At 42.7% G+C, this 15,706-nt stretch overlaps 1 protein-coding gene across 4 annotated transcripts in view; it reads right to left on the bottom strand.

Moving 5' to 3' along the window:
• Nucleotides 1-575: 575 nt before the first annotated feature.
• The window catches only part of ARHGAP22 (Rho GTPase activating protein 22), a 142,775-nt gene continuing 127,644 nt past the window's right edge, over nucleotides 576-15,706 (bottom strand). For all 4 annotated transcript variants that reach the window (XM_051800107.1, XM_051800108.1, XM_051800110.1 and 1 more), the window contains 4 exons: nucleotides 12,439-12,512; nucleotides 11,343-11,464; nucleotides 7,713-8,616; nucleotides 576-4,247 (listed from right to left, as the gene is read on the bottom strand). In XM_051800107.1, the coding sequence (XP_051656067.1) occupies nucleotides 4,019-4,247; nucleotides 7,713-8,616; nucleotides 11,343-11,464; nucleotides 12,439-12,512 (1,329 nt within the window). In that variant the 3' untranslated portion in view covers nucleotides 576-4,018. The remainder of the gene's footprint in view (nucleotides 4,248-7,712; nucleotides 8,617-11,342; nucleotides 11,465-12,438; nucleotides 12,513-15,706) is intronic.

The following is a 15,706-nucleotide window of genomic DNA, read 5'->3' as shown; positions in this document are numbered from 1 at the left end:
CCGTTTCTCCATTCCTACTGACTTTGGATGTGCCACAGACTGTTAACAGCCACGTGTCTTTGCAACCACTGGGAATGTGTTCTTGCCTCCTTGCTGCTAGCTCTAGCCACTTTATTTCCTGGAAATACAGCTGCCAAGACCCTGTGCTGCAGAAAGAGGTAAGCCACGGGTTGTCTAGTGTATGGGACTAGAACTGAGTCTCAGAGAAGCCTGAAGGATCTGACTTCTGAAGAGCTGACTTGTGTGCCCAGACCACTTGCTGGCCCCTCTGCTGTGGGTAAATCCTAACACAAAATGCATTTGATTGCCTTCACTTCCAGCAGGGTGTGGGTGTTTTCTTGAACAAAGACTGCAGATGCCCTTGAGCTGTGCTGTTGGTGTCCCTGTACAGTTTCAAGGGAGAGGGACTGAGACTCCTGCAGTCCAGTGTAGCCAGCTTTGTTTCTCTGGGCCAGCTGTTTGTGAGACGTTCTTCTAGGAATGTGGTAGGACTCACAAATGCTTTTCTTTATTTGCATGTCAGCATAAAGAGCAGCCAATTTCGAATGATATGCCAATAACAGAGCAAGGCTGGAGAGACAATCTTAGCTCTCCCCAGGATTTGTGTGTGGGTGACTCAGGACTGAAACACTGCTTAGAGCTGCTGGCTTCAATAGAACTCACTGGTGAATGTAGATGATTCAATGAGCTACCTTCGGTCATTTTCCTTTTTGTGTTAGAGATTACATGGAGACTTTCAGAAGGGTTTTTTTGTTATTCTGAAGCATTGCTGTTTTGATTTTTTTTAAAGTATATGCTTGTGTTGGGTTTTTGTCACTGAAAAGTTTTTATGCTTTTTTGCCTGCAAAATACTGGAAGGGAAGATTGCACAGGTGAAGCTGTGGTAAAAACATTTTACCTGATTCCAGGAACCTTTTGTCGTGTTAAGTAATATTACCAACTTGTATCTTGTAAACACTTGCTAAGAAAGCTGACATTTAAATCAGGGGCTGTAATGAGCGAAAGGTCTGCAAAATAAGGATGCTTGATATGGGGAAATGAAGTGGTGGGAAAGGGTGTATCATCTTCCTCAGATAAGGGCATAGTGTTCCATGAGGTGTGTACAACAACACAGGTGGGTTCCCATTTCTTGTATAAATGCCCATGTCTGGAAATGAACATTATACTCCAGTTGCTGCATTTAAGATTTAACATCCTACCATCGTGAATTTTAGTGTGAACTGGGTATTTTGCAGTTTCTTGCAGGCTTTGTTTACTGCAGCGTCTCATCTTCAAAAGGAGCTGGAATTTATTCCTCGTGAAGAGGCATAGATGGTGCTGGAGCACAACAGTCAACCTGCAACTGTTTAGTTTCACTAATCAGTTTGAGTGTATACTGTTTCATTTGTGACACTGAAAAGAAGAATTAATTTTATCCTGAATGCCAGAGTAATTTTACTCCTACAGATCTGACAGATTGTCCTGGAGCTGAAGGTTTAGGATAGGTAGGTTTGTTCCCCAGTTCTGCTATATGTAGCAGTTACCTAAGGTTAAATACTTACAGAGTTGGCCAGCAGTCCTGTTCACTGCTTGTCTTGCATATTTGGTGTTTAGTCTCCCAGTCAGCATGGCTCAGTTCCCAAGTTTGTAGTGTTCCCAAACTAAAGGGAGCAGTCTGCACTTGATAGATATAGGAGATAATGCAATATAGTCTAAGGGATGTGTGAGCCATCATGATGGCTACAGTGAAAGGTTTCCACTTTTGGGATAGCAGTAAGAGAGGGCATTGAAATACCCTGGTTGTTACTACTAGTTGTATTGAATGTTATCAGTAGAAACTTCCTTTTTATCAGTCCTGATTTTCTACTTACATCCTGACTCAGGCCACCCTCCAATATTTAGGTTTATTTTGTGATCACTGGCCTGGTACTGCAGCTCCATGCCACACTGTGCTCTTCCAGCTTGGTCATTGTTACAACAACTGCTTCTCTCTCACATTATTATGGATCTTAATGCTGCTGTTTTAAATGGCCATCCTATTCCATGCAAGATCACTTGTGACCATCAGTAATAACCTAAGGCAGAGATGGAGAAGGAAGGTGGGGGTGATGCTTGTGCCTGCAGGTGGCAGGCGGGTGCTGCTGAACAGACGGGTACCTGCTGCCTCACGCCACGGGCTGGAAGGAATCCAGTGCTGCTGGAGAGCCTGGGAAGGAGGAAAAAAGCTTTGAAGTAACGGAATTGACCTGTCCACAGCTTACTGTACCACCTTGCTTGACTTGTCTTATCCAGAAAAGATTAGGTTAAAATGCTGGGGTTGGCTCCCATTCAATGGCTTACATTTTTATAGGAAGAAGTGTTACAGTGCAGCAGAAACAAGTAAACATCCAGATGTTTAAATACTGAAATACCTGGATGTGAGTTGATGATGAGAAAGTTGCTACTGAAAGGTGTACTATCTGCTGGTATGTAAAAAAGCCCATTCTTATTTCCAGACAGTGAGTTATAGTCTTCTCTAGTAAGAAACAAGATTCAGGGCAATTTTTTTTAAATACTTAAAATAAAGCAAGCTCTTCATTGCTCCTTCTGTACTTTCCCTTTAGCCAGTTCATGTTGTCATGACACTTTTCTGTTAAAAAACTTTCTTCTTAGCGACTCCCAAGCTGCCTCAGCTGTCAAAGATAAAGTGCCAAGAAAACATGAACAGTGCTGTGAGTGCTGGGCTGACAGGTGAGAGTTCAAGCTGAATCTGGTGAAACAGTTTTCTGTGTGCAGGCTCCACATGGCTCAGGGTGCTACAAATGCTATGCAGAGCTTCTCAAAATCCCTTGGGAGGGAAGTCAGCCCTGGCAGGTATTTACCAGAAATTACAGCTTCATTCTAATGGATTTTTTCTTAGTAGAAATAATGAACTTGGGCTGACAGGTTGTTTGCAATATTCCTCCTGTCCCCTCATCTCCCTGTGAGAACCACCAACAAAAAAAACATAATTATGTAATGAGAAGTGATACAAGGCAGCCAAGTGTAAATTGTCCAGGGAAGGTTAAAGATAGATCCCCACCCTTCTCCCTCTACCACCCCAATGCCCCCCACCCTGACTGCACTAATTTCTCTTACCATAGGTTTTGCTATTAGAGTTTTATAGATTAAAACCCCTCGGCAGCTGGATCAGTTGGATATCTTTTGATGATAAGAATCTTCCATATTCTACCTTGATGACTGATATTCCATATTCTATCTTTATGACATAAATCAACTCATGAAATTTTTTTTCTTGCAGCTAATACTGGTCTATTTTTGGCTCAAAAATCCCCCAGATACCTAGGGCAAAATGTGCATATTTAAAGTTCCATGGAGTTTGTGTAGCCAATCTGATTATTAATCACATACAGTTTAATAAGTTGCATTTTTATGAAACACTGAAACTGTTTGGCAGGTAAGGGACCATTTTAGTGAACTGTCAAGATTTTGGTATCTTCAGCTTTTTTGTAGATTTTGTTTTCACAGTATCTTCATAAAATAATGCCACTTCAGGAACGAGAAATTTGAACAAACTTTATGTAGGGAGTGGGGAGAAAACCACCTCATTAGAATCCATCTGGTAAACAACCCCATTGGCTGTGGTGCCAGACTGGAACTGCCATCTCCCCAAGCACAAGTACAGGAGGCCCTCATCTCCTGGCTCAGCCTGTCCATCGGTTCTGGCCATCCACCCATGCTGCAGGACTTCCCACTGTCCTTCAGCCAGTGAAAGGATGGTGCATTTGAATCCAAAGATGGCAGGACAGCTCTGGAGAAGAGTGTCTTTTGTTCTGTGGATATAAAGGGGGCCCCTTTTCTGGCCATCTGACATCTAAACTTTCAAGCATTATGGTCACACTTTCCCAGCTTGCCCAAATACTATAGCATATGTAAAGACAACAGAGCAAGTGTCACCAATAGCACAATCACTGTAGAATTACTCATGATACATGAGTATACTGGAACAAAGTGTGCATTTTCACTCATTTTGCCAGAAATAGAAATTTCTGTGCTTGTTCTACTTGGGGACTTTAGCACTTTGACTCCCAAGAGTTAAACATCCTAATGTTGAAAAAAACTCCTCCATTTCCTTCTGCAGGAGGTAATTTCTCTTCTCAGCATCTTCACGAGCACGTTCAGAATTCCTCAGCTTGATCTCCAGCATTGTGTATTTCTTTCGTTCTTGGTCCAGTTCTTCTTCTAACCTAACCACTTGTTTCCTCAGGTCTGCACTTGTTTCTTCAATTCTTAAAACCAATGGGGAGAGAGAAAAAAAAAAAAAGCTTTTTAAGTGGATGGACAAATACAGCTTGTAACTATAATAAATTTAAGTTGTTCCACTTAGTTCTCTCTTTTAAAACTTTCTCTTAGTTTCTAACTGCCATTTCATTAATGATGATATGATTTAGGATATAATTTAAAAAATTAGGCTTTTCCTAGGAAAAGTGTACCCCCTTTAAAATAGAATAAATTTTTAAAAAATAATTAAAAAAACCCAAAACACCAAAAAAACCCCAAACATGAAACCAGTCCCCGCTCTCACCGATACCCAGCTGTGAAGCTTACCTTTCTGTGAAACTGTGAACAGGTTATTTTTAGACAGAGTAAATTATACTCAACAAGGGCATGCTACTGACTCCATACTAAAACAAACAAAAAACAAATGAGGGCTTTGGCAGTGCCAGAAGGGTCTGAATTCCATTTTGTGACTGGCCAAGATGCAATTATGCAGGCAGTGCAGTTTGTCCCCTTGAGCTGTTCCTTTACATTGTTTTACATGCAGGTAAAGATGGCAATGGGATCCTTGTCGCAGTTTCCACAAGGAATCAGAAAGTCACACACAGGTGCACTGACCTGCACCAAGTTCTGCAAAAAAGGCCCATCTTGGTGAAGGCAGACCTTTGTCACCAGCCAGCTGTGGCTTCTTACCTAATAGGACTCTTCTGAAGCTGGGTTGCTTCCCCACACACACACTTTAAAACATTTTTGTTACATTCTACAGCTCTGAGCTGCCAATTATATTTTTCTACCACTAAATTTAGGGGTCAGCTACAGCAGCCTAGATTAGCTGTCTATGTTCTGAATTACAAAGGGTAACAATACCTACTGCATTTCTACATACACAACATAGCAGTCCTCTCCATTTTCTTAAAGAGTCCAGGTGGTAAACATGAATTACTAAAAACAGAGAATGTCTGATAATTATATTAACCTTGAGGGAGAAATGCTCTGGAACAGGCTGGTTACAGGCACGCCATAAAACTTGCCTCCCTCTGACTAAGAGAGAAAATAGGCAGTTGATGATGAGAAATAACAGCTTTTCCATCAGCAAGTGTTCCTTACATCTGCCACAGGCAGGTAGTGACTCTGCTTTCACTCCACTTATGTATGTGCCAACAAAAAGCTCATGTTCTTTCATTAAAACTTGTCCTGCTACACACACAGAGTTCTGCAAACCACACAAGCACATGTACAACTGTAAAGCAATAAATTATTATTTTTGGGGACTAAATTATCTTCAATAAAATAAAGACAGTGAGGCAGCCTAAATTTTTCCTGCTAAGCAGCCTCCCTTCTTTGCTAGTTAGCTCTTTCCACAGAAACAGACTTTCATGCAGTCTCAAAAGGAACATATTTTTTCACGTGTAAATTGCTGCAGATGTAGTAAAAACATTGCAAAATTTTTGAGAGCTGAAAAACTTGGCTTGAAATTCTTAGACTTGACAGCACAATCCTTCAGGCTGTAATCCTGAACAGCTGGAGTCATCCTGTTTGATACATAAAGGCTGTGATTGCATCTTGCCTGGTTTTATGAAACTATTAGTTCATTACGCATTTTCCTCTCAGTTACTTTGCCCTGTGAGACCTGGGCAATTTATAGCCCTCCCCTCCAGCCACAGTGCTCTCTGCCCTGTCCAGCTGAAGGGGAAAGGCAGGTGTTAGAGCTGAAGCAGCTGGAACTGCTCAACAGCTGGAATGAAGAACAGGTCTTCCTGGATGCCCCTGATGTTCACAGCTTAAGGCCCTGTTGGAGCAATTTTAGTAATAAGAGGTGGAAAGCCATCTCTTCCCCCAGGCAGCAGGTAAGAATGTGCAGGCTGGTGTTTCTGTTTATTACTTTCTTTCCCTGCATCAAGGCTTGCCAGAGCAGCTCTGCAGAATTAAATGCAAGGCACATACCTTCCTCTCCTCCCATTCTGCATCAGTAGGGCATCTAAAAAATCCAAATAAGCCATGAACTACCACACTCATTCAGAGACCTTTTCCAACACCCCCTGCTAGCAACTGGTGATGTTCTCATCAGCTCCTGTACCTGGAACACAACAAGGTGAGGGTAGGCTTTTCTCCCACTGTGATGGAACTGAAACTGCTACACAGCCTCTTTTTCTTTTCAGCTTCACACACCAAGGCAGGACAGTGCACGAGGCAGAAATGCTGCAGAGGCTGGCAGGTCACCACCATAGGAAATCATAAAATAAAGCAGGAAGGTAGCAAGTAGAATTCCTGCCTTAACAGCTGGCCCACAGGAAGACATCAAAGTTAGATACATTTCTGAGAAATTAATTAACAAGGAAAAAAGTGGCAACTAATGCAGCCTGAAGCTGTGCTATACTATGCCAGCTGTCATATGTGCTTTTGGTACCAGGTTTGGGAGACTGTAAACTGAGGTATGGAAATGCTACCAGAGTTTTAGTAATTGAAGGAGTATAACATCAACACCTGAACACAAAAAAAACCCAACAAACTCTGAGAACTAAACTATTAGTAAAAAAATGGGACTACAGCCCTTCTTCAGTGCTTTCATGTGAATACTTCCCTGAGTGCTTGCCTGAAAGTCATTCTATTAAGCACATACACTCATAAAACCTAATATACCAACTCCCACAAATGAATAAATATGACTTCCTAGTTCTTAATATTTTCTACTTCCTACAACAGCCCCTGTCCTCACACACAGCTCTCCTGAAAACTAGAGGAATTTTTCTGAGCTCAGCTCTTAAGTATAACACCAGCAGTTGTGCAAGGAAACACCAGTGGGCAAATAATGACACAGTTTGCTGTCTGCTGCACAAGCTGCAGCTCGCTGCTACTCCAAGCCAGGGGCTGCCACAGGAGCCAAAGACCGCTTTTTACATAAAAAAAAACAAAATCAAGGTTTCTAGAAGTTTAACACAAAAGGGCTGCAGAAAAAGTTGTAGCTGAGATGCAGTCCCAACACCACAAAAAAAATCCACTGCAGAACAGTCAAGAGCAGTTTCCTCAAGAATGTTTCTGTTGGGAAAAGCAACAAGAAGCCCTCAATTTCAGACTGATTTGGTACAAATACTAGCACCTGCAGAGACCAACAGAGTTCTTTGTTGAGGCCTGACCATGCTGGGTCCCAATTCCTGCCTCTAAGATTTGCTGTTTCTCTGAGGACAGTAAGAGGAGACTTTGGTATTACCTGTGCTGTTCTCATTTCCACTGAAAACACAGAATGTGAAATACTGGATTTCCCTGTATGGCAGAAATCCCCCTTTTTTTTTTAATGACCTCTTAGATCAGAGAAAGAAAAGCTGGATTCAGAGAGCAGTGAGGAAAAAACAGGACCAGATCTGCTGTCATCTAAACCCAAACTTCAGGTCTGAGATCCTGATACCCTTCAGAGCTCATGCTCAGACAGGGCTAATGTTGGCAGACAACTTCCTCGTCCCCCCTGCAGATGACATTACCTTTTGATACTAGTCTCATACTCAGTCCTCTGTTTGCTCAGTTCTGTCTTTAGCTCCACCACCAAGCTCTGTAAGGCCCTGGAGCATTGGACAGAGTCTCGGGAAGCTGCAGCTGGGTCGCTCTGTTCGCTGCTGCTGCTGCTGCATGCATCAAACCTGTCCATGCTGTTTTCCAGGTCTGCAGTCTTGCCCTCGCTCTGAGACAGCGAGCCCTGAGTTATCCACTCGGTTTTGAGAGAGCTTAAAGCAGAAGAGTCACTGGCCCGGCAGGCTGGGCAGCTGCTGACTGAGTCCATCACGGAAATCTCACACGACGACGTCGACCATGTAGTGCTGGCCATGCTGTGTGTGCTGAGGGACAGGCTGGACGAGGGGACGTTGTCGTAAGTGGAGAGTCTCTGGGAGGAACATGAGTCTTTGACTCGCTCCCCAGATGCTGTCCGGCGGTGGCCTCGGAGTGAGTACAGTCCGTTCATCAACCAGTTCCCGCTGGAGGAGAGATTGGGGATATCTAAGGATGAGCTGCCGAGCTTTGGACTCACAGACCGTGCTCCCTGCTGGCGGAAGGAGTATTTCCACGGAGGCAGTGTCTGCACTCTTTTACTGGGGCTGGTGGCAGGCTGAGTTAATTTGCCACTGTGCTCTGGAGGAGTGTTTTTCACTGCAGGTCCTGGGGTGGCCTCTAGTGCCACAGCATTGCTAGAAGGCAAATCAGCAGGGCTGGGAGCACTGTTCTCTGACCTGCTGTCCTCCCCGTCCTCCTCAGAGATCCACTCCACAGTACTGCGCTGCCGCACAGGCCTGATTTCCAGCTGGCTCCCTGGCACGTCTGCCTGAGGAACAGCAAAGATTCGCCCCTGTTCACTTATCAGCACTGTCATCAGGTGTTGAACTAGTGAGGTGCCTGTGGGTGGAAAACAAAGGCAAGCAGTTGAGGAGAGGTGAAAAGCCCTCCCAGACTCATCCCCAGCCTGTGGGATGTCCCGTGAGCTCCTTTGAGGCCTGTGGCTGCCATGCCTTTCAATGGGTCTGCAGGAGGAACTACTCTGGGCCTTTCTATACAGGACTTCAAAGGAACAGGAGTCATTGCTTTTACTGGAAAGTGGGACTGTGAAGGATGTGGGTCTCAGTTCAGTTCATGAATGTAGTTGACTAGCAGAGCACAAATTATCACTAGCAATGATTAATAAACTGACCTGCTTAAGCAGGCTGGAAGCTTAACTGACCTTGGAGGATGACAGAGGTGGAGGACACCTGGAAAACAGGGCAGGTCTGTACCACACCAGGCATGGGCTTCAGAGCCAGCATCAATCTCAGTGTTTGCATCCACGCAGGATAGTGCAGCCCTGTGCAGGGATGCATGGCAAGATCCTGAACACACTAACCTATTTGCTGGGATGAAACACCTCTCCGTCCAGCTTCCAAAACCAGCAGGTTTACACAGCTAGGTTGCAGTCAGTTTTACAGTCTGAACAGGCCCAGAGCTACTGCTTATTGAAACCAGAAATTTCAGCTCAGGCCTTCTGCTGCACTCAGTGTGCAGAGAAACTTGCAGAAAGTATGACATTTGCATGATACTCACAGAAGGTGTACAGCAAGTGCAGAAAGTACTTGCAATTATTTAAATCCACAGAAATGAGCTATCATTGTTTTCCAGTAGTGGAGCCAACTGTTAGGAACTAATAGAGAACACCACACTTACCAAACCTAATACAAAGCACTTCCTACAAAAGAGAAAAACCCTTAAAAGAGTGAATATGCTATTCTATCTTTAAGTATTACCTAAAATAAAGAATAAGACCAACATACTCAGGCGTTCAAGACAAAAGCCTGATTTTAATGATGACATTTTGGCCTGACAGCAAGAGGTACTGAACTCACCTACCACTTCTATTATGTCTGTGAACGCAGGAAGAGAAATAAATGTCTTGAAGATAAGGGCATTCCTAACAATCTAGCTGTCAAACTTCAGATATTTCTATTTGAAATTCATGGTTTAAATTTGAAGAGAGACACAACTAGAGCGCTTTTGTTAAGATCTGGGTGCAGTATTTTACTTTACCAGTTTATTTAGCAGATTGAAATTACCCTGAAGCTAAAAAAAATTGAGTCTGTACACTTCTCTGTTATTTCTATCTAATCAACCTTCTATCCTCAACTAAAAATTAAACAAAACATTGCTATTGCTGTTGTTATTAGTATAATGATTAAGTAAAAAAATCCAGCCTACATATCCCAATTTTTCTACAGTTCAGATCTACGTCAACACAGAATTTCACATCAGATCACTGTAGTGTTTTTAGATGATGATTAGGAGAGACCAGGAGACCACAGCATCTGTGGCACCCGTGCACCTACACACAATACAAGCACCTCTGCCATCGGATGAATGGCATAATGAAATACCTGAGGTGAACTGAACCCAGACTTGTCTCCTGTGCCAGCTGAACAAAGAGCATGCTGTTGGCCCAGGCTGTGAGAGCCACCAGCGCTGGCCCAGTGGCCACTAGGGGAAGTTACAGCATCACACACAGGCTGATTTCCGCTGTCCCCACCTCTCTAATACTGAATAATCAGCATGTGCTCCCACGCTCCCTTCTCCTCCCCGGACTTTTGTACCTTCCACACTTTGAGGGAATCTCAAATCTACCCTTAATAATATGGTCCACATCTCTGTGGTAGGTTTTGAATCCCTGAACAACTAGAATATGTCAGGACATGCTCTGAAGTTGTCCTTACAGTGACTTGCCATTATGGGCAACATCTGCACATCACCTGGGCAGACCTAAAGGCACTGCTGCTACTACAGCATAAAAATATTGGTGTTCTGTGAAGGATTTCCATCACGCAGAACACCACATCAGCTGTCCCCTACAGCTCAGGAGCAGCACCAGAGCCAAGTTCAAACATCCTGGGCACAGCATCTCTGTCTGTGCCTCCTACTGCACATCTGTGCAGGCTTTCCAAGAGCCCACAGAACTCAATGCAAAGACTCTACTAAAGCCTGCACCACAGTAGTTGTGTTCCAGTGCCAGCTGGGAGAGGAGCTGCTTCATAGCCCTAGTGTCAGCCTACTCGACCCATACAGAGGCAGATGATTTTAAAGTTTCAGATTTTTACATCCAAAATTAATGATTTTACATCCAAAATTAATGATTTTCAACTCATTTCTTGGATTCTGTGAAGTTCTGACCCATATACAGTCTGATTAGAAAACTACACTTCTAAGAACCCTAGTTATAGCCACTGTGGCACAGCAAAAATTACAGCCCTCTCATTGTGGCCTGGATGTTCTCTACAGGTTGCTGTGTAACTACTGAAATGCACCATTGCTAAATGACAGCAGTTTGGTACTTAAGCATGGTCCTTCTGAAAAACATGTGAGCTTTTATTTTAGCAGTAGGTTCAAAAAGAGTTTCCAGGTGGCAGAGGCATCTCCACATAGTGGAGAGACACTCCCAGACCAGCAGCAAATGGAGTAAGAGAGGCCAACCAATACACCCCCTTCATAGGCACTGATGGATGGCTTGACTTGTTCTGACTGTGCAGCTACTGCTCAGCTACCAACAAATGCATGATCTGCAGCTCCAAAGTACAGCTGTTGTGCTGTCTCACAAGAGCAGTACCTACCTTCCATCATGGTCACCGGATCTTCCATTTTGGGACGTAATATATTTGGTCCAAATACTGTAGCCAGGTTCTGGACACTCATCTTGTTAATGCTGGAGTGAGCCTGAACTTCATCGAGGAACCTTGAAAAGCCCCCCCAGAAAAATCAAAGGAGGAGGGGAATAATAAGTAAGTCACTTCTTAGACTATAGGCATTCTGGGGCAGGGACAGTTTAGTCTTACTTTCATACAACCCGGACACCTGAAATGATTCTGGGGACTAACGCAGCCTAAATACTCAGTAATTACCCCAGATCCCTTTTAGTGTATGAACTAGAGAAGACAGGATGGTTTCTCTCAGAAGTACCCATCTAGCAGGGATCCAGCCTTTTACTGGGTCTGAAAGGACAGCTTTTTGCATTTTTATAGGAATTCTCCAATTACACAGATTGACTTTACATAGTTTTCACTTACAGACATAACAGAATTAAAAAGACATTTCACTCTTCTCCTTATCCTAGAACTAGCAGTCTGTGAAAAAGGCTTGAATTTAACAAAATACAGATCACAGAATCATAGAATGGTTTGGGTTGGAAGGGACCTTTAAAGATTATCTCATTCCAACTTCCAGATAAAAAGGCAGCCCAAAAACTGGGAGAATCAGCACAGAGATGAGGGGAGACAAGGCTGTGGAGTCCCTGGAATCCAAGAGGAAGCTACTCCTAACCACACTTCCAAACCAGAGCAGATGCCAGACTGGCTGTTCTGACTGCATCTGCTACTCAGCTTGTGTCATAAATTTTCCAAGTGTGCAATACGTAGAAATAATGTCTTTCTTTAGTGGTCTGTAAGTACTTCTGAAATAAACAATATAAAACATTGGTATCATTCATGCCTTCTGCCAAGGCTGTGGGTGACAGCAATTTGCTTGGCTGATGCTCTTGGATAAACCAAGAGCTTCCTTCAGGCAGGCTGTTCGTTCACCTCTGAATGTTTTATAGGAGCAGTAACTTACACGTAAGTGATGTCTGAATATTCATACATTCAGAGTATATTATTTGCATGTAAGCCTCACAAAACTTAAAGACTTTTCCAAGTGTTAATTAATTTCACTTACTTGCATATGTATTTGAGGAGGTTGTAGTTGGCTTGGGGCAAATTCTTCACCTGTTTAACCAGTTCCTGGGTTCCCTGAGGGACAGGAAAAACAAGAAGGAGAGATATTAATGTAAATGCTGCAAAGCAGACGTGACTTTCCTTCAGTACTACAAAGTCCTCTTTCCATGGCCAAATGCTGCACAACAGATGACAACACAAGGACGCTTCACTTTAAAAGAGGTGTCATCTAATGCACTGTGCATTACCAAAAGAAACCGCAATGTCCGGAACTTGACTCAGTTCTCAGTGGAAATCCTCCAGTCAACTTTAATGGTTGATGTAGAAGCCTTCAATTAATAAGGCCTGCCAGCCTTCAAAGCCTGCCCACTGGCATCAGTGGCAATGTACCAGCAGATGTGCCTTTGCAGGACATGGCCTATTTGAAACTTTGAGGCACTGAGTGCAGTACAAACACACCGCAGTAATGCTCAACTGGAGCAGAGGAGAGTTTTTCCTGAAAAAGCTAAATGACACTCCAACTACCTCCTTTTAATTACATACTTCTATTTGCAGTCATTCTGACCGGGAACATACTTCCTCACAAAATTTCTGTTTTCACATTAAAACGTAAGATGAGACATCAGCTGAATGAATGACTTAAAACCCTGAAGCTATTTAAATCATACAATGAAAACCTCTGACTCAGAAGGCTATTGTCCTGCTACAGTCCTAAGTATCATTTGCTTCTTCCTGTCAATGCTGCAGTTGCCCTGGATATTGCTTATTTTGGGGGACAATTAAACCTTTTGTAGAAAAATAGATACCGAAGCACAATTATGAAGAGTGATAGCTCCTAATGAACGACAGAGGCTGCAAACTAATGATGGAGACATTCCAGAAGCAACTGGTTCGGGGCCAAAGAAGTGCAGTTGGACATTCATTTCAAACTCTCCTCAATTTATTAAGGACTGTTAGGGAGGGAATTCTGTTGGCCAGACTCTTGCAAGATCTTCCTGATTTCTCTGGTCCAGATAAGTCAGAAAGATCCAGAGAGCAGTCTCTATCCTACCTTTCTCCTTAATGTCCTAAATGTATAGGTACTTCTTTATTCTGTACGTCCCATCACAAAAAAAAAACCCAAAAAAAAAACCCAAAAAAAAAAACTTCTCTAGTAAAAACCTAAAACATAAAACACAATTCTTAAAAGCAGCAGGCCTTTTTTAATTCCTTAGCTTAAACACCATGCTGTTTTAACAGTGACAACAATGGAGACAGCAATAAAAGGCCAGTCGCTTTTGAAAATCAAAATCTTCTTTTTTAACTTCTGAAAATTTTTGAATCAAGAACAGCTGCTACTGACATGAAGGTTAAGGTCAGTTGTTCAGGTCAACCAGCTTTCAAGTGACAAGTTTGAACTAGAAATGGGTGAGCTGACAGACCTAATTCCCTCTTGAATTTTGCTCTGTAACCCAATTTATTTCAAATAAGGAAATCAAGATGGTATTTGGCACTATATTTCAAGTACTCTGAATTAAAATACCATAGCTCCACTGAAAGTAAGAGGAGGCTTTAGAAAGAAAACTGCAGGCAGCTGTGAACAGCAGGGAACATGACCTAAAGATACAAGATGCTACCTGAAAGAAGAAAAGGTTCTAAAAATTTATCATTCATGCTCTGTCACAAGGAATCTCAAACACGGTATTATACAGAAAGTATCTTCACATTTATCAAGGTAGAAACACCTGCCAGGTTAAAAAAAGCTTTCTCTCCTACTGCAGCATTTATAAGCTGTGCCACAGATTTGTACCCACCAACCACTTGAACTGCAAGAGGGCAGAAGGCTGAGCCTGGTAACACCACAGCGAAAGCGTAAAGGAAAACACAAGCTCGAAACCGCTGAATTAACAAATAGCACTGACCATGCTATGGCTGCAGCCCAGCAAGCAACACAAGCACTGCACTGTTATTCATCGTGGGATTTTGCAGTGTTAACTCTTACCTCCTTGAAAATGCTGCTTTCCAACGAATTATCCCAAACCCAAGGGTTTTGCACTGTGTGTAACAGATCAGCACCAATTTGGAGCTTCTAGTTTGGCTGGAAAACTAGTAACACTTTAGATGCTCATCCAAATTCAGATCCCTCTTTAAAAACTCAAAGCCATGTGTTCAATCCACTGAACTGCTGTGCAACTCTAGAGTACAGGTAGCAGTGAAGGCTGAATACTACCATGTCAAGTCAGCTCAGACTCAAATGAGTTTTTAGAAATTTGAAGATCTCTCTTTCTCTAAAATTGTTTTTAATTTTTGATCCCTTCTCCAAATCAATCGGGATCAGAATCAAATCTTTTTTAATGCTGCAGTCCTGCTGAGATACCTGGAGACCTCAGCACAATCTAAGGTCTCTGTTACGTTTCTGTTTGCATTTGAATACCAGAGATGAGTTGGATACAGAACGAAGAGATGAAAAGCAATTTGAATGAAAAATGGAAAGCTTAGCACAGTGCTGGAGTTTGGCCAAGCTAAAATCATAGTAATTTCTATCCACGATCACAATGTAGCAGCACAAGGTGCCAAAAGTTTTATTCGAATGGTTAATTTGCCTTGAGCAGTTCTGGTTTTATTGGGTGAGGGGGGGAGAGTGGGAGTGTAAAACTAAAGAAACTGATATTTCAAGTTCCAAGTAAAAAATGAAAACAAAATAGTACTTCAAACTAAACACCATGCTGTTCTAACAGTGACAACAATGGAGATAATTGTTTTAAATAATGTTTTATTCTTTAATAAATATGTTTTGATTTTTAAATTCCCTGCTTATCATTATGTGTTACAAATTATGGTTTCAATGAAACCACAGTTTCTAGGCAGGGGGATTTTCCATGTGGGAGGCGGCGAGTCAGGCCCCACAGGCTAGGTATGACTTTGTGCTACATTCTGCTCCACATGCTACTGTGCACGTACAGCATCTCCACCCTTGGTGTGGGCACTCCAACCTTCCTTTCTGAAAAAGTAAACAGTCCTTGCTAAGGTTCCAGATTTTGTTGAAAAATAAAATTGCTTATGTTTACAACAGCAGCTTAACAAAACAACTCTGTGCTAGGACCAGTGCTGTATTTTGTAAGCTTTCATTTTGGCTATCTTGTGCTCCCCATCACCTTTCTCATCCAAAGAGAATTCTGCACTACAAGTCATTTGAGTCTGACCTTGCTCCCACAGAAGCAACACAGATGTTGCTTCCCAATCTGCTGCAGCCTGTGCAGGCAAAATCAGGCAAACAACGTAGTTAATAA

Source organism: Manacus candei, unplaced genomic scaffold, assembly GCF_025592945.1.
Source record: "Manacus candei isolate 608988 ecotype Guabito, Panama unplaced genomic scaffold, ASM2559294v1 h1tg000050l, whole genome shotgun sequence".
NCBI classification, from domain to species: Eukaryota; Metazoa; Chordata; class Aves; order Passeriformes; family Pipridae; genus Manacus; species Manacus candei.
The sequence above is the reverse complement of the archived record's forward strand: the minus strand, read 5'-3'. Positions and strand labels throughout refer to the sequence as shown.